The following is an 18161-nucleotide window of genomic DNA, read 5'->3' on the forward strand; positions in this document are numbered from 1 at the left end:
GGGATGGCAAAAAATGGACTGGGTGTGTCTTTCAAGCACCTGACAAGCCATCACTCATGGTTGGTGGGCTGTGCAATGTTCTGTGCATCAGAGATTGCAGGATCCTATGCTAGACTCTGAGGGAAAGCTGCAGATATCTCATCTTTCACTGCTGAGGAGTTTTTAAAGAGCCATGTTTGCCCTCCAGGTTGCAACTTGGCAACCTTACTTAGATATGTCAGCTTGTTTTCCTACTAGGATGTCTGAGTGCCAAGTAGAAATTCAGAAAGTGATTTAAAAAAACAAAACAAAAAAACATTCAGTTCTAGATGAAGTTTCACTAGCTGGATCGACTATTAGAGTTGGCAGTGCTGGTGTGTCAGTCATATCTATGCAGAACTAATGACTTCTTACTACATAAGGTAGGTCTTCTCCCCAATCAGTTCTGACACTTAACAATGGATGAGCATGAGCCGTGTATCACAAGCCAATTAATTTCATATTTCTGTGTTGTTTTCACAGACTCCTATACTCTTGGCACATTCTTGATGATGTATTTGTGTGTTTAATAAAAACTGTAGTTAGCCATGCTGGCCCATTAGAAAAGCAAAACATAAAAAAGCCAAAGTATGTTAATAACTTTATCACGCCCAGCCAAAATGTCACAGGATCATGAGCAAGTTTTTAAACTTACAGCATGTTGAATGTTTCAGTCAGTGAAATACTTGAAGGTGCTGGTTTTATCTCCAGGTGGAATTGTTAGAGACTGAGTGTAGCAGAAATTCATTGAAGCCAACACAGGTCAAAGGCAGAGCTGGGATAGCAGATTGCATTTCCAGTAATCAGATGTACAGAGACCATTTTATCCTCCCCCCCTTGTCTATCAAACCTGTGTACGAACATAGCAGAAGAAGATACCCTTAGTTAATCTAATTTAAATCTGTAAATTGGCACCAGACTCTGGGTTGTCTGACATTTGAATCAGATCCTTAACCTCTCTCCTTGCCCCTTAGCAGCTTTAACTGGCACCAGACTCATTCGAAAAAGAGGCAACACTGGTCTTTGAAATTCAGGTGACAACATTAATTCAATCTATGTTACATTCCTTCCTATCAGGTGTTCCAGTGCCATCTTCAGGTTGCCTCCTACATTGCTTTAGAGCAGTGAACAAATATGAGCCGCTGAACACGACAGTATCTTTTTCGTTGTTCAGCAAATCTGATACTGATTTGTTGCCATCCATTTAGAAGACGTATGCTTCTGCACAGTGGCGAAGCTGCCTGCTCCGGCACCGGGAGTGGCGTACATCCGGGGGCATGGCTGGCGTGCGTTCTGGGGACGTGGTGCACTGCCCCGGGGGGCGAGGCACGCATCAGTGTGTGTGTGTGGCAAGTAGTGTGCATCCTGGGGTGTGTGTGGCATGCGTCAAGTGTCCTGGGGGTGTGCAGCGAGCACCAAGCATCCCAGGGATGTGCGGCGAGCACTGGGCGTCCCGGGGGCAGCCGCGATGTCACCCTCCCGGATGGCACCTGGGGTGACCACCCCCGCACCCTAACCTTTGTCCGCCAGTGCTTCTGCAGCTGCTTTAGACTTTGGAGGTGGGGGCAAGAAATGGCAGGCAGGAAAGGAAGTTCTGTGCTAAGGAGGATGCTTTTCCTTGCACACCTGTGGACTTCGTGAAGGTACCTTGGAGGTGCCACAGCTAACCTGCTGCAAGACTATTTCAAACCCAGCCCTGCATTTCATTGTCCTTTAGAGTTTGAGTGAATGGCTTTTCCCTCACTCCCCATTTGATCTCTGATCATTCTTGCAGCCCAAGCCTAAGCATATTTTCTGAGAAGTCCAAATGAATTCAACTGTACTTACTTCTCTAGGACCGCAGCTGTTTTTGCTTCAAGTACTTTTCTCTGTCCTGCATCCTCCAACATTCAGCTTCGTTGGATGCCCACGAGTTCTAATGTTATAAGAGAGGGAGAAAAACTTTCTTCTATCCACTTTCTCCATGCCACACATAATTTTGTGAACTTCTGTCATGCTGTCTCTTGCTCACTAAACTAAAAATTTCCAAATGCTGTGACTTTTCCTCATTTTGGCTGCCCTTTTCTGAACCTTTTCCAGCTCTACAACATCCTTTTGGAGGTGAGGCAGCCAGAAGTGTACACGGTATTCCGGATGTGGTTGCCCCATATATTTTGATATTGGCAGTTTTACTTTCAGTTCTTTTTCTAATGATCCTTAGCATAGAGTTTGCCTTTTTCACAACTGCTGCACACTGAGTCATCTGAGGTGAGACTGAGATATTTAACCTGTAACTCACAAAACCTGTTTACGGAGTATCTGTCTTCACAGAGGTAGTGCTTGTAAAAACAACAACAAAAAATAGCATGGTGCCTCATAGTGAGCATAGAATTGTAGAGTTGGAAGGAACCATGAGGGCAATCTAGTCCAACCCCCTGCAATGTGGGAATCTTTTGCCTAGCGTGGCGCTTGAAGCCACAACCCTGAAGTTAAGAGCCTCCTGTCTACTGACTGAGCTATCCCAGCTTCATAAAAACAAAACAAGCTCACATAATTTGAAAGATGGAGAGACTGAAAGCATCTAGAAATTCAGGCTTGACTCTGAATGATGACAGGGTGCTAATGAAAGGAAGGTTTTATGCAAGAGTTTGATTTATTTATGAAGGCAAATGGATTAAACTCCAAGGAAGATGCCCCAAAGGTGGCAATAGTTCTAAGCGCTGCAGACAATGAAGCTGCTTCATTATTTAACAGCTCTAAACTGCCAGGCTGAGATCACAGCAAATGTAATTTAATAATTCAAATTGTTTTTGTTTTCGGGACTTTCTTAAAAGTAACCCCAGCCTTGCAGGTAAGCCCAAGGTTGTTTTTGTTGTCTTCCATGAAACATGCATCTATTTAGCACAGGGGTAGGGAACATTAGGCCAGGGTGCTGAATGTGGCCCTCCAGATCTCCCTATCTGGCCCTCGGGACTCTGTCCAGTCCATGCCCCTCCAGATCACAAGCCTTGCTGGTCCTGCTCTGCGCCCAGAGTTTTCTGGGAAGAGGGAATGGTTGTTGAACCACTCTGGGAATTACAGCACTGGGAAGGGAGTAGGGGCCTCTTAACTAACCACCACCCTTAGCAAACTGCAGCCCCCAAGATCCAAGACTGTTTAAAGGGGTACCCTAGTGCTTTAAATGTATGCTGTGATTGTGGCTGTAGTGAGAGATGCTCGCATTGGTGATCTGCAGCCATTGACACATAACACACATAATTCTATTCTCTTTCTCTCTTTCCTGTCAAAGTTAGTTGGCCCCAGGCCTGTAGAAAAAGAAATTTTATAGCAAATGTCACACAATAGTATTATCCACAGATTTCCAGCCTCAAAAACTCCCCTGGAATATGGGTGAAATTTTTCATCTCATGTGAATTAACATTTTGTGCATCTGTAACTGAATTGCGGTATGGAAACTGCAGTCATCATCTCATCTTTTCTCATTTCCCGGCCAGGAGATGGAATTTGTGTGCAAAAGAAGCAAGTGATGTATGAGCCTATTGGTCTATATATTCCAGTGCTGGGAAGCCATTATTCTCTAGAATTACTAGGTGATATCCAGTAAGTTATACTCATACTGAATAAATTACTCAGTTCCATTCATTTCATTGGGTCTATACTGGATACCAACCATTTACCATTGAAGTAGGGATGTAAAAAAAACCACACAACTAGCTTGCTTGAAGAAATCTGGATGCATTAAAAGCCTTATACTGCCAATAAAAACATAGTTTTACCAAACACTTGAAAGAATGCATACTCTTTTATAATCTTCATTTTTCCTAAGGCTTTGTGAACCAGGATTCACAGACTTTGGAACTCCCTTCCTAGAGATGCTAAACTGGCTCCCTCTTTGTTGTCCTTCTGCCGCAGGTGATTGTGCCTTGAGTCTTCTTTCTGGCCTATTTTTGAAACTATCCTCAAGGAAATAGCTGTCAATCAAGTGTACATCATGCAGGACGAAAGAGTCTCCCGTGCATATCATACTTATATGCAAGATTTATTTAGCAGCCTTTCACCCAGTCTGCTGAGAGACCTTTGCCATGTGCATGATCCTTGACTGTCACCAACTCAAGACCGAGAAAGAAGTTGATGTTTGGAAGGTTTAATCGTTAAATTGAGTTGGTTAATTTTTATTTACACTCTCTGCAACTTGGGAGTCTCTTAAAATGTGCAGAAGGTGAATTGCATTTGGCTTGTGCCCACGCAGAGAGATGTTGGATCAACTTGTTACCAAACTGAGCTTGAGTTAGGGAGCAAATCATGAGCCCATTGGGTAGAGTCTAAGCCTCTGCTGGACTTCTGGTCGCCAAGATATTAGGTGGTTGCATGACATTCATGGCACTGAGCTCTGGAGTAATAAGGTAAGACTCCTATTGATTGGTAGCTCTTTACAGCCTGCACCTTGCAATCATATCAGTTCTGCTTCAGGTCATTTTGGCCCTTCAGAGAATGACATAAAGCAGGAATTCTACAGATCATTATTTGCCTGGGTGCAGTTATGAGCTGTGTGAAAGCTAATAAACTTGAGTCTGAATCCGAACAAGATGGAGACCTTGCCACCAAGTGGTTCCCAGGTCCAGGAATTGAAACATTTATCTGTTCCAGATGGGGTTGCAACCCTTTGAAGGAGCAGATGCTGCTGGGTACATCTTGGTTGCTTGGGGTGCCCATTACCAGCATCAGTTGATAGTGCATTTGTGTCATTTGCTGGTTAGGCATAGCTCGATTACTGCGGTCCATTCATTGGTAACCTTGCAGTTAGACTGCTGTAATGCACTGTGTGTGAGGCTACCCTTGTCAGGTAGCTACAGCTAGTGAGTGGGGTGTCTAGCTATACTCAGATTTCACCTGTGCTAAAACAATGGCACTGTTTGTGTGTTAGTTTTAGAACCATGTTGAATCTTTTGTTGAGTCTTTTTTATTATTATTATTTATTTTTATTAAAGATTTTCTTGTTTTACAGAAGTAAGTGTAATGTCTCTCATATTTTTTCCATGTATGTAACATTTTTACAAATCCGTTTCATTTGTTGAGACATTAGGGGGAGAAAGAAAAATAAAGAAGAAGGGGTGGAGGGAGGGAAGATGGGTGGGGTTGGGATTGGGTGGCGATGTTTCTGTTATGCTTAATGTATGTAGGGTTTGGTGTCAGCGTTGCTTGTGCTGTTCGCTTGTGTTCCTTTGGTGGTGAGAAAGGCTGGGGTTGGCCTAGGGTGTGGTTGTTTGTATGTGATTGGCTGTAGTGATCTTTGTTTTCATGTGTGAGTGGGGTGGGTGGGTGTTTTGTTTTTTTTTTTTTAATTTTTTATTAGTTTTACAAAATTATAGAAAACAAACAAACACTTAAAAAGACAAACATACACGTATAATTTCATAACATATTTTCATAAACCTCTTTTCTGGGACTTCCCCATACCCCCCCTCTCTGCATCCCAAGGTCCATAATTTTATAGCAACTCCCAATTGTTACTTTCCCACCTCTGTCATCTTAGTTATCTCTGTATTCTGACCTTATTTCACTGCATCCCTTTGTTCCTGAAAACCACAACACTCTAACATTCATTAAGTTTATAATAGTCCTTAAGATAACTTTTGAATTTTCTCCATTCTTCTTCCGCCGTCTCTTTTCCTTGGTCGCGGATTCTGCCTGTCATCTCGGCCAACGTCATATAGTCCATCACTTTCATCTGCCATTCTTCCAGAGTGGGTAGATCTTGTGTCTTCCAATATTTTGCGATGAGTATTCTTGCTGCTGTTGTAGCGTACATAAAAAAAGTTCTGTCCTTCTTTGGCACCAATTGGCCGACAATGCCCAAGAGAAAGGCCTCTGGTTTTTTAGGAAAAGTACATTTAAGTACCTTTTTCATTTCATTATAGATCATTTCCCAGAAAGCCTTAATCTTCGGGCATGTCCACCAAAGGTGATAGAAAGTACCTTCAGTCTCTTTACATTTCCAACATTTGTTGTCGGGTTCTAACAATTCAGTTTCTAATTTTGATTTGTCCATCCATTATTTGATGATATTGAAACCAATTTTGTACCTTGTGCTTCAGTTTCTCATAACTTTGCAATTTGAACTTATCTCCATCTTGTTCCAAGATTTCCCAATACTTCGGCCATCCGACCTCCATATTGAGTTTCTTCACTGCCTTGGCCTCCACTGGTGAGACCCATCTAGGGGTTTTGTTTTCCAACAGATCTTTGTATCTTATCCAAACATTAAACAATGCTTTCCTAACAATGTGATTCTTAAAGGCACTATTGACTTTATCATACCATAGATATGCATGCCAACCAAAAGCGTTATTAAAACCTTCCAGATCTAAGATGTCCGTATTTTCAAGGAGCATCCATTCTTTCAGCCAGCAAAATGCTGCTGCCTCATAGTACAATTTCAAGTCCGGCAGGGCAAAACCCCCTCTTTCTTTAGCATCAGTCAATATTTTAAATTTAATTCTGGGCTTTTTGCCCTGCCAGACAAATTTCGAAATATCTTTCTGCCACCTCTTAAAACATTCCATCTTATCCAGAATCTGCAAGGTCTGGAACAAAAATAACATTCTAGGCAATACATTCATTTTAATCACAGCAATTCGGCCTAACATTGACAGTTTCAAACTTGACCATATTTCTAGATCTTTTTTGATTTCTGACCAACATTTTTCATAATTGTCTTTATACAAATTCACATTTTTAGATGTCAAATAAACCCCTAGGTATTTCACCTTCTTAACCAGTGTCAACCCTGTCTCCTCTTGAAACTTCTCCTTTTCTGTATCTGTTAAGTTTTTTCCTAAAACTTTGGTTTTTTGTTTATTCAACTTAAATCCAGCTACCTGGCCAAACTGTTGTATTATTTCTAAAACCTTTTTCGTACTAGTGTTTGGCTCTTGCAAAGTCAATACTAGGTCATCTGCAAACGCTCTTAACTTGTAATGTTTAGCTCCGACCTGCACTCCTTTAACCTGCTGGTCTTCCCTTATCATGTTCAGCAACACCTCCAGAACTGAAATAAAAAGTAATGGGGAAATTGGGCACCCCTGTCGTGTTCCTTTTTCTATCTTAAGTTCCTCCGTCACTACATTATTTACAATCAATTTAGCTTTTTGTTCAGAGTATATTGCAGCCATACCATTCTCAAAACCTTGACCTACCCCCATCCCATGGAGATTCTTTATCATAAAACTCCAAGAAATATTGTCAAAGGCTTTCTCCGCGTCCACAAAGATCAATACTGCTTTAGTGTTTATATTCACCTCTAACTTTTCTAAGATGTCTATCACATTCCTTACATTGTCTGCTAGGTGTCTTTTAGGGAGAAAGCCTGCTTGGTCCCTATGAATCTTCTCCATCAACACTTTTTTAAATCTTTTTGCCAAAATGTCTGCAAAGATTTTGTAATCCACATTAAGTAGTGATATTGGGCGGTAGTTCTTCAGTTGAGTCTTTTCAGTCTCTGTCTTTGGTATGAGTGAAATATATGCTTCTTTCCACGATTCAGGTGCCTTTTTTCCCTCAAGGATCTCATTACAGACTTCTTTTAGTGGTTGAGTCAACCATTCCTTCAGCGATTTGTAGTATCTTGAAGTCAATCCATCTGGTCCTGGAGATTTGCCCAGTTGCATATTCTGAATGGCAGCCTCTATCTCTTGTTCTGTTATTCTCTGGTTCAGATCGATCTTACTTTGATGAGAGATTTTTTGTAATCCATATTTATCAAGAAATTTGTCTATATCTTCTTCATTTTGCAGGCCTTGAGTATAAAGTTTTTTAAAATAACTCAGAAAGCAATTTCTAATCTCATTGGGTTTAGATATATTCTTTCCATCCACTTCTAGGCTTGTAACTGTATTTAGTTTCTGTCTTTTCTTCAATTGCCATGCCAGAAGTTTGCCACATTTATTTGCTGATTCAAATGTCTTTTGCTTCATCTGCTTTATCTTCCATTCAATCTCTAGGTTCATCAATTCCATATATTGTGTCTGATATAACTTGATCTCTCTTAAAATCTCCTGGGACTTTGGTTTTACTCTTAATTTTTTCTCTCCTTCCTTTATCTTTTCCAAAATCTTTTCTTTTTTCTCATTTTGTTTTTTCCTCTTTATTGAGTTTTGTTGAATCAAAAAGCCTCGCATCACCGCTTTGCTTGCGTCCCAGATCACTCTTTTCTCGACGTCAGCCCTCAAATTTATTTCAAAATAGTCTTTTAAAGTTTTTTGGGCCTTCATAAGGATCTCCTTGTCTCGAAAGAGGGTGTCATTCATTCTCCATCTGAATTGACCAGTTGTTGTAAGTTTCATTTCCATCTTCACGGCGTTATGGTCGGAGCAAGTTTTTGGGCAGATTTCTACCTTCTTAATCTTTGGAGCCATGCCACTAGTAATCCAAATTTGATCAATTCTGGTCCAGGTCATCATTGCTTGGGAGAAAAAGGTTCCCTCTCTCTCCAGAGGGTTCCTTGTTCTCCATATATCTATCAAGTCCATATTTTCAGTCATTTCAAAGAAAGTCTTAGGAAGTCTCCCTTCCTTACTTATTGTTAGTCTTTGTGCCTTGTCCATATTAGTGGAGACCACGCCATTCATGTCTCCCATAATTATCATATTGTAATCCAGATAGTCCGTCAAGGTTTCATGAAGTCTCTTAAAGAAGTCAGATTTGCCTTCATTTGGTGCATAGATTCCAACAACTAAGAGTTTTTCTCCTTGTACTTGTATCTCCACTGCCAGATATCTCCCTTGTTCATCTTTAAATATCATTTTTGGAGCCCATTTCTCTTTCACATATATTACAACTCCTCTTTTCTTAACTTTATCTGAAGAAACAAATTCTTGTCCTAGTCTTTTGTTTGTAAGTAGTCTCCTGTGGGCTCTAGTTATATGAGTTTCTTGTAGGCATATCAAATCCAACTGTTCTCTATTCAATATATGAAATACTTGTCTTCTCTTCAAAGGCCCATTGAGCCCATTGCAATTCCAACTGAGGAATTGCAGAGCCATCTTGTTATTTTCCTAGAGCTCCTCCAACGGCTCCAAGTTGCTGCTCTTCTTCTGATGGTGGTAGTTTTGGTCCAATCGAAAGATTCAGAATATCTAGTGCTCTCCTCTGTTCTGCAAGTACGTCCACAGTTCCCTTCTGCAAGTCCTCCTGATTTCTTGCCAAGAATTTGTCTTTATCTTGAATTGTCTTTATTTTCACCTTCTTTGCCTTGTAGTCGAATGACAATCCTTGTGGAAATTCCCACCTAAAGCGGATGGAATTTTTCTTTAACAAAAGAACCAGGTCCTTGTAAAAGTTTCTCAGATCCAGAATGTATTTTGGGATATCTTTGAAGATCTGTACAGTTGAGTTGCCAATTTGCAGGGCCTTTTCAAAATGTAGTCCTAATATTTTGTCTCTTTCCTCCTTTGATCTAAATGTAATCAGGCAGTCTCTCGGAGTCTTTCTGTCCTGCTTTTTACCCAGTCTGAAGGCTGTTGTAATTTTAAATTCGTCTTCCTCCAGATCCCAACAGTCCACAAACTCCCGTGTCAAATATTCCGCAAGGTTGTCCCTCTCATTCTCCGGAATCGATCTTAATTTCAAATTTCTCTCTTTTCTCTGTAGCTCCCACAAGGCCAAAGTTGCGTCATGCTCATAAACCTTCTTAGCAATCGGCTCTAATTTCTCTTGCGTCTCTCCAGCAACAGCTTTAGCATCTTCGGCAATTTGCCGTGTAGTAGCGTTTTCCTCCACCAATTTATTTATAGATTCTGTGTTCTGGTTTAGTCTTACTGATATTTCTGTTAATTTTTGTGTATTTTCTGAAGTCTGTTTTGTCAAAGACTCCAGAGTTTGATTTATCTTGAGCAGAGCGTCTGTCACAGCTTCCATAGAAGCAGCTGCTCCTTTTTCTTGTTCTGTTGTTCCTGCTGGTCCTGGAGTTGCAGCTGAAATTGAGCCTCTTTTCTTTGTCTGTTGCTGTTGCAGCTGTTGTTGTTGTTGCCTAATTTTGGCTCTTGTGACAATCTCTTCTTGTGCGCCACTCATGTCAAGGTCACTTCCCACGGGAGCTATTTCCCGTTGGAAAATTCCTCTGTCCTAGGCCGTGCCGAACTTTACTTTACCCTCTAGGGGGAGCAAATCAAAATGGCCATAAAATGAAGTATCCAAGTACAAGAACAAAGGAGAATGTCCAAAGATATATAAAGGAGAAATTAACACAGTCAAAGTCAATGTTACTAAAAGCTTGTAGCTGTAGCTGCAAATTGCCACAGTTTCCCAGTTTATGCTGTTTGTTCTTGTAACTGTAGCCAGTCACTAAGTAAACTTTGTATCACAATATCACTCTGCAGGCAAAAGTCAGTTCAGTGACCTATTGTTCTAAAGAGGCAGACCGTTTCGTACTTTCAATAGATGAGACAGCGGGGGATTTTTACTTCAGATGGATCGTGCAGTTATTAAAGTCCCATTCACCTCCCCTCTGCCCTGCTAGCTGGAGGGGAGATCTAAGGTCTAAGTGCCCGGTTTGGTTAATTAAAGAGCGGGTTTCAGCGGATGCGAGTTTAAAGTTCCGTTGCTTTCACTTTCATGCAGTCGGGGGGAGGCAGACTTCCTTGATTTAATCTCCCCGCTTTTAGCTCACTTTCCAAAATTTAAAGGGTCCCGATTGTTTTTCAGCTCCTACTCACGGGAATTCCGTCCGAATTTTCTTTTCAGGAAGGAATCGGCGCTCTCCGCTTATGGCGACGCGGCTTCACTTCGCACGCTGGGTAACGACTCTCAGCACCGCGCTCACTCCCGATGTCGATCCGTAGCCTTTAAAAAGGCTCTTTCACGGTACCGGGGGGCGCAAAGGTGCCCACCGAGTCTCCTTGTTCTCAGGCTTCAGCGCCTGAGATTTTAGGGGTCCCCCGCTCGCCGTAGCGGGTAAGACCCGAACTTGCGAAGCAGTCCTTCTCCGGAGCTCGGAGGCAGGACCGCCATTAAGCGCTGGCACCGACCGGAAGCTTTTTTTCGGGGTGGGTGGGTGTTTTGGATCAGGTTAGCCATATTGATTTGTATGCTGTTGGTGGATTATTGTCGTTGTCTTGTTGGGCTGTGTATGTGATAAAGGGGAGCCATACCAGGGTAAAGGCATCTTCTTCTGTTTGTTGCCATGTCAGTTTCAGTTTATTGGTTAATTTTTCTAGTAGGGCTGTTTCCCATACTATTTGGTACCATTGGTCCATGCTTACTCCTGACAGGTCTCTCCAGTGTCTAGTTATGGTGTTTCTGGCTGCTTAAAGTATGTGGGTTATGAGTTCTTTGTGGTGTAAATGGGCATTGTTATATGGGAAGATGTTTAGTAGGGCCAATTCTGGGGTGATGTCTAATTTTTGTTGAGTCTTTTGAATCTTTCTAGGACCCTCGTACCTATGGGACCGCCTCTCCTGGTATGTCCCATGGAGGACCTTACGGTCTTCAAACAAAAACATCTTGGAGGTCCCGGGCCACAGAGAGGTTAGGTTGGCCTCAACCAGAGCCAGGGCTTTTCGGCTGTGGCTCCAATCTAGTGGAACGCTCTGTCACAAGAGACTAGGGCCCTGCAGGACTTGACATCTTTCCACAGGGCTTGCAAGACAGAGCTGTTCCACCAGGCCTTTGGCCAAGGCACAGTCTGAGCCCCTCCTTTGGCAATCCTCACAGAACTCTAGCCCAATGGTTGCCATTAATTTGATTTGAATTGATTTTATAATGAAATGATTTTAGAATGTTGTATCATTTTACTGTTGTTAGCCACACTGAGCCTGGCTTCGGCTGGGGAGGGCGGGATATAAATAAATAAATTGTTGTTGTTGTTGTTCTTGTTACTGAATTATGAAGTTCTAAACAACCTGAAATTCAGGTTTACTACGATCTTCAGAAAAGGCCTTGCTGGCTACACTGTGGTTGATGGGTTGTCATTTATCATGAAAATGAGCCTTCTGTGTAGTGGGACTGATTATCGGGAACATCTTCCCTCATGCAATTTGGTGGGCACCCACTGTGGTGGGCTTCAAAAACTTACTGAAAACTTACTTGTTCCATCAGACTTTCCCTTGCTTTTAATTATCTGATACACTGCCTGCATTTTTCTGTTTCCATGTTTTGCTGGACACTTTTTATTCAACAAGCCTAATTTTATTGGATTTTTTATTGCATTTTGATATTGCATATTTCCTTTTCGCTTGCGATTTTATGATTGCAATTGACACAAATCTCGTAAGAGATTTTGTTATATTAAGCGGTATATAAACTACATTAATCTGTGCAGTACAATCCTTTGCAAGCCTACCCAGAAGTGAGTCCCACTGTGTTCAATGAGGCTTTCTCTCAAGTAGGTTTACAAGAAGGCATTGTTTTCCATTCTGCCCAATATTGGTCGCATGCAGAGCACTGTTTCTGTTCCACTGCCCTTCATCTCCTGCCGAAAGCTACGTTATTTGTCTCACTGTCTGCTGAAGCAAAATGACATAATTTGCATAATTAATTATGTAAATCACCTTGCCATTACGTTACTTCAGCTCATTCATTTCAATGCAAAGGAGACACAATGCAGACATGGTCGGGGCTAGGGGAAACCAGAACCAATTACTTATTGTTTGCCAGCTCAAAGCAATAACGATGCCAATGAATACCAATCATATTGACTGGATTTTCTGCTCCTGTTTCCGTCAGAATTTTCTGACCCCTCCTCTCAAGTAAATGTGCATAGGATTGTAGCCTTAGCATTTTAGCAATTTAGGAAATCCAGTGTTCTATCTTCCTTTTAAGATACAAAAGATGGTGTTGGATGGGAGAAATATAAAGAAATATAACTCTGTGGCATGGTGTCTGTGCATTGCGTGAAGCTGGGATGCCTTCCTTTGTCTGCCTGTGATTGTCTGCATGTTGTTGTAATGCAAACATTAGCAGCCGTATTCTTCAGAACAGCCTTTGCCAACTTGCTGGCAGGGGCTGATAGAGGACACTCAATTGGTGAAGTCTGCTCTTCAATATGTGTTGTTGTTGCATTTATATCTAATCTTTTTCTCTAAGGAGCATACATGGTACTCCTTTTCCTCATTAATCCCCATAATAAGCCTGTGAGGTAGGTTATGCCAAGAGAGGTAGTGACTGGTCCAAAGTGAGTTTCATGGCCAAGTGGGGATTTGAACCCTGGTCTCCCAGGTCCTAACACTCTAACCAGGACACCACACTGATTCTCTATATGTTGACGTGTTGCTGTTCCTCTTAAATTTCCTCCATGACTCACTGCAAACTCATTTATCTATTCACTAGAAGGGTGAAGGAGGACACAGTCAGGAAATGAGGAATCTCATTATCAGTAGAGTAGGTGGCAAGAGACAGAACTTTGACCTTATCTGGAGGGTGGAATGACAGCTCCCCCACCCACTCTGCCTAAGACTGGGAGGTAGTCTCAGGTCTTTGGTTTTCAGACCCATTTTCGTGTGTTCCTTCTGTTGCTGCCCGGAATTGAGATTTTAAATGGTAGGATAATGCCTGTGTCCAACTCTTCTACATTTTTTTTCTGGAGTATTCCTGCATCAGAACATATCTGAGGCCCTTATATTTGGCTTTCAGCTGACCACTGAGATTTGGAGTGAAGGATGTTCCATATTTAAAATATAGTTAACACAAAATGGAAGGAGAAAGCACAGGCCCTGATTTGCAAGACCTTAACCAGTACTTTGTAGGGCTTCTATTCGCTGACCCAAAATCCCATTAACAAAGTACATTGTTTTGTTGATACAAAGGAATATAGCCTATCTGTTTCTGAGACCCTCTTCTTGCATAGAAACAAAGGGAATTAGATGAAAGCACAGTTAGTTTCAAAATGCAGAATGTGTGATCTTGAGCGCTGCATGATGTTTGAATCCTCCTGACACAATATCTGTATATTTATCTCTGGAGAAGATACAGGGAACTTTAGTTGTTGATTGATATTTGGTGTCGAGATTTAAACCCTTGGAAGTGGGGGGTTAAGAAATAAAGAAGAACATGCACACAAAATACCTTGTTACAGTGCAGGCCCACCCGTGAGGCAAGGTGAGGCGACTGCCTCAGGCAGCAGGATCTGCAGAGGAAGCAGATTAGGCTCCCAAGGAATGCATTGCCCCCACTGCAGCAGTTGCAGCCACAGCTGTGGCATGCTCCTTGGAGGACAGATCTGCCTCCTTCTCAGTAGGCGCCACCAGGGCCGCCCTAAGCATATCTGGCACCGTGGTGCAAAGCTCCCTCTGGCGCCCCCCCTTTTTTAGGGAGGATGGTGCTGCTGCTGGGGCTGGAGGAGGCGGGCAGCAGCTGGAGGGCGGCTCCTTTGGTGGGGAAGAGGCAGAGGGTAGACGCGGTGCCTCCTGGCCCAGCTGGCCACTGCAGACGGAGGCTCTGGGTGTGGCATGCTGCTTTGGTGCGGCATGGCAGAGGTGGGCGAGGTTAGCGAGCTGATGCCAGTAAGCGCCATGTCCAGCCTCCACCTCTTCCCTGGTGCCCTCCAGAACTTGGCGCCCTGGCACCCTGCGCCGCTAGCCTCTATGGGTAAGACGTCCCTGGCCCCCACCATGCTGCCTCTACAACCCCCTCCACCCCCGTTCCTGATGTATGGTAGATCTTCACTCACCCCTTCTTCCCTGATTGGGGCGGGGAGTGCCATTTTGTGGTTTGCTTCAGGTGCCAAATTGTCTTGGGCCGGCCCTGCCTTGTTGACTTTTGGGTAGCTCTTTTGCTGAGGAATGTTGGTTGATAGAGGCTTCATTCCTCAAAACTGGGGGCGCCATGTGACACTGTTTTTTTCTCTGTCACAGATGTGCTTATCACCCCTTCTGTCTCACCCATGCTTTTCCTGGGTGTAGACTTCTTGGGATATTGAAGGCCCTACTGTAGTTTTGAGGTCGCAGATTGAGCAATTCATTCCTGATGTCAGCTTGCACACCAACTATGCAAACTGGGCAAAGTTTAAGTACTTTTGCAAATAACTGGCATACTACAGGTGCAGTGTGCAACTAAATGTTGTGGCGCATCATTCTTTACACCCAGTGAGGTGTGTTCCTGTTCAGGATATCAGCCAGCCACCCACCCTGAGGAGGTGATTTGCAAAGAAAGGAGGCAAGATGTTGAAGAGAGTGGTCATAGAATTGTAGCACTGGAACGGACCCCAGGTGTTATCTGGCCCAAACCCCAGCCTAAGACTAGTGGTTAGAAAGATACTAGAAATTCAAAGATAGCTGGGAGTTTTAATGTACCTCAGAAATTCCAGACGGAAGCTAAATATAATGCTTGTAGGAAATATATATATATAGTAGGAAATGAGCAGTGTTGGCCAGCTGGTCCTGAGAGCAATACTGTGTGAAACAGGAACAGCAAGGAACTTCAAACCACTTTCCTTTTGCCTCCAGTGAAGGTTCCGTACAAGATTTCAGCAGCTGGAAAGCAAAGTATGACATCTTGTGGTCAGAGTCTATAATTCTCCAGCAAAAATATCACCTATTGATCCTTAGCTCACTTATTTTTTGTTATTTATGCTGCATACTTCTTGTGTGGTTCTGTTGTTTTAAAATATTGTTCGTTGCTTTGATACATTTTGCAAAAAAGGTAAAATACTGTAGAGCAATTTTAAGAAAAGAAAAGAGAAGAGAAAAGGGTTTTGTTGTTAGGTTGCTAGACTTAAGTTCAGGGAGACCTGGGTTCAAATCCATGCCTAGTCATGAAGCTCGCTCGTGGCAATTCACAATCTCTCAGCTTAGCCTACCTCACAGGATTACTGTGATGATAAAATGTTGTGAGCGGGGAGATCTATGTATGTTGCCTTGAGGTCCTTGGATTCAAGGTGGGATATAAATGCAGTTAATGAGACTACAGTGGTACCCCGGGTTAAGTACTTAATTCGTTCTGGAGGTCTGTTCTTTATTATTATTATTATTTAAAGTTTTTATTTATACAACAAGAAAAACAAACAAACAAAAAACACAAATACCAAATTATACACAGATTACAAAAATAACCATAGACACATAATATTCTTAGCAAACAATAAAACATCTATTGGTCTTAACACTAAAGACCCAACCTCCCGTCTATTCCATACTTCAAATTCATATTACTTATTGCCAATACACTTTTTTCCCATAATTAAACTTATTCTCATTAAATCTAATTTCTTATATCTACCTTACAACTATTACTGAAGTTCCTCGAATGCTGCAACAGAATTTAAACTACTATATTTATTTTTCAGATATTCTTTAAAAACCTCCCATTTGGAAACAAATTCCTGTTTTGATTTATTCTTTATTTTTTCTGATAAACCATCTAATTCAGCATATTCTGTCAGCTTTTGGATCCAATCTTGAATAGAGGGGATTTCATTACTCTTCCATTTTGCTGCGATCAAAACTCTTGCTGCCGCCGTCGCATATAAAAAGATACCCTTCCTCTTTTGTGGAATATCCAAATCTGTTATTCCCAGGAGGTAGGCCTCTGTTTTTTTATTGAAAGAGATCTTTAGCATTTTTTGCAGTTCTGCATGTATACTCTCCCAGAATACCTGTATTTTCCTACATATCCACCATATATGGAAGAATGTTCCTGAGTCTCCGCATCTCCAACAATTACTTGATACATTTTTATACATTTTTGAAAGCTTCCATGGTGTTAGATACCATCAATGTTGCATTTTTTGAAAGTTCTCTCTAATCGTGTAACAATTTGTGAATTTCCAATTGATCTTCCATAAATTTTCCCATTGGGCCATGGTTATTGAGTGGCCAAAATCCTGGGACCACCTCACCATTGCCACTGTTACCTCCTCCTCCTTTACTGTCCAGTCAAGGAGGAGTCGGTTAGTTTTGGAAAGAGTTTTTCTTTTAGAATTTACAAGATCAGATTCGAATCGGGAAATTTCTGTTGAGAACCCCTTTTGTTTGTCAGATTTAAATTTTTCAAATAACTGATGGTATTGGAACCAGTCTGAAATGTGGTCTCTTATTTCCTCAAAGTTTTTTAATTTTATTTGGTTATCTTCACTTTTTAGAAGTATTTTATATGTTGGCCAGCTTTCCTGAGTATTTTTCCGTTTTACTGCTATGGCTTCTACTGGAGAAGTCCACCACGGGACTTTAGGCTCCATCAGGTCTTTATATTTTTCTTTATATATTCTGGAGGTCTGTTCTTAACCTGAAACTGTTCTTAACCTGAAGCACCACTTTAGCTAATGGGGCCTCCTGCTGCCGCTGTGCCTCCGGCGCGCGATTTCTGTTCTCATCCTGAAGCAAAGTTCTTAACCCGAGGTAATATTTCTGCGTTAGCAGAGTCTGTAACCTGAAGCGTATGTAACCTGAAGCGTATGTAACCCGAGGTACCACTGTAATAGCAAGAATAAGCTGTAAGTTTTCCATCTCCTTAGATGGTGTCCAGTCATACGGTGCCTATGCCATACAGACAGTGATGGATTTGGGACAAAGTGATATGCAGAAAACAGTGGTTGTTCAACACAGGGTTGATGCCTTTTTTGGTCTGTCACTTCAGAAATGTTTGTTCTGGAACTAGGAGGTAGCCTGAGTAAGGTGTCAGCAAGAGAAATGCCGTGCCATTGCCAAATTGTACTTCAAAACATTATTTATTATTCAACCAGGAAATTGCTTCTGAGTGCTTACTGGGGCCACTACCAGTCTATGCTCACTTGTGCTTTGTGATTGCAGTGAAATATTGCTGAAGGATAAGTGCATGCAGTGGTGGATGTGAATGTGCTGAACAGATCCTAGAGATCTTGGTACATCTGGTTTGGGGTTTCAGCTACTGGCTTCATTTGCACCTAATACTGAACTTAAACCATGCCTGAGCAAGAGACAAACAACCATGCATGTACCCAGGTAGAATTTTTGTATTATTTATTGCATTTGTTTCCCACCATCTTCTCCAAGGAGCTCATAGTGGCGTGCACAGTTCCTCCCCTCGTCATTTAATAGCCATAACAACCCTGAGAGGTAGGTTAGACTAAGAGGCAGTGACTACCCCAGGGCACCCCTAGTGAGCTTCACATGGCTGAGTGGGGATTCGAACCCTGGTCTCCCAGGTCCTAGTCTGACACTCTAACCCAGGGGTCAGCAAACTTTTTCAGCAGGGGG

General features: G+C 42.1%; 1 protein-coding gene across 5 annotated transcripts in view; it reads left to right on the forward strand.

The window, feature by feature from the left end:
- Nucleotides 1–18161, forward strand: part of GRAMD1B (GRAM domain containing 1B) — a 218406-nt gene that overhangs the window by 72538 nt on the left and 127707 nt on the right. The window contains exon 1 of one of the 5 annotated variants that reach the window (XM_081172503.1): nt 17780–17906. The exons of the other annotated variants lie outside the window; for them this stretch is intronic. Within the exon in view, the coding sequence (XP_081028629.1) occupies nt 17893–17906 (14 nt within the window). The 5' untranslated portion in view covers nt 17780–17892. Of the gene's footprint in view, nt 1–17779; nt 17907–18161 lie in introns of those variants that run through there. 5 annotated transcript variants of the gene reach the window in all.

Source organism: Podarcis bocagei, assembly GCF_964188305.1.
Source record: "Podarcis bocagei genome assembly, chromosome: 15".
In the NCBI taxonomy this organism is placed as follows: domain Eukaryota; kingdom Metazoa; phylum Chordata; class Lepidosauria; order Squamata; family Lacertidae; genus Podarcis; species Podarcis bocagei.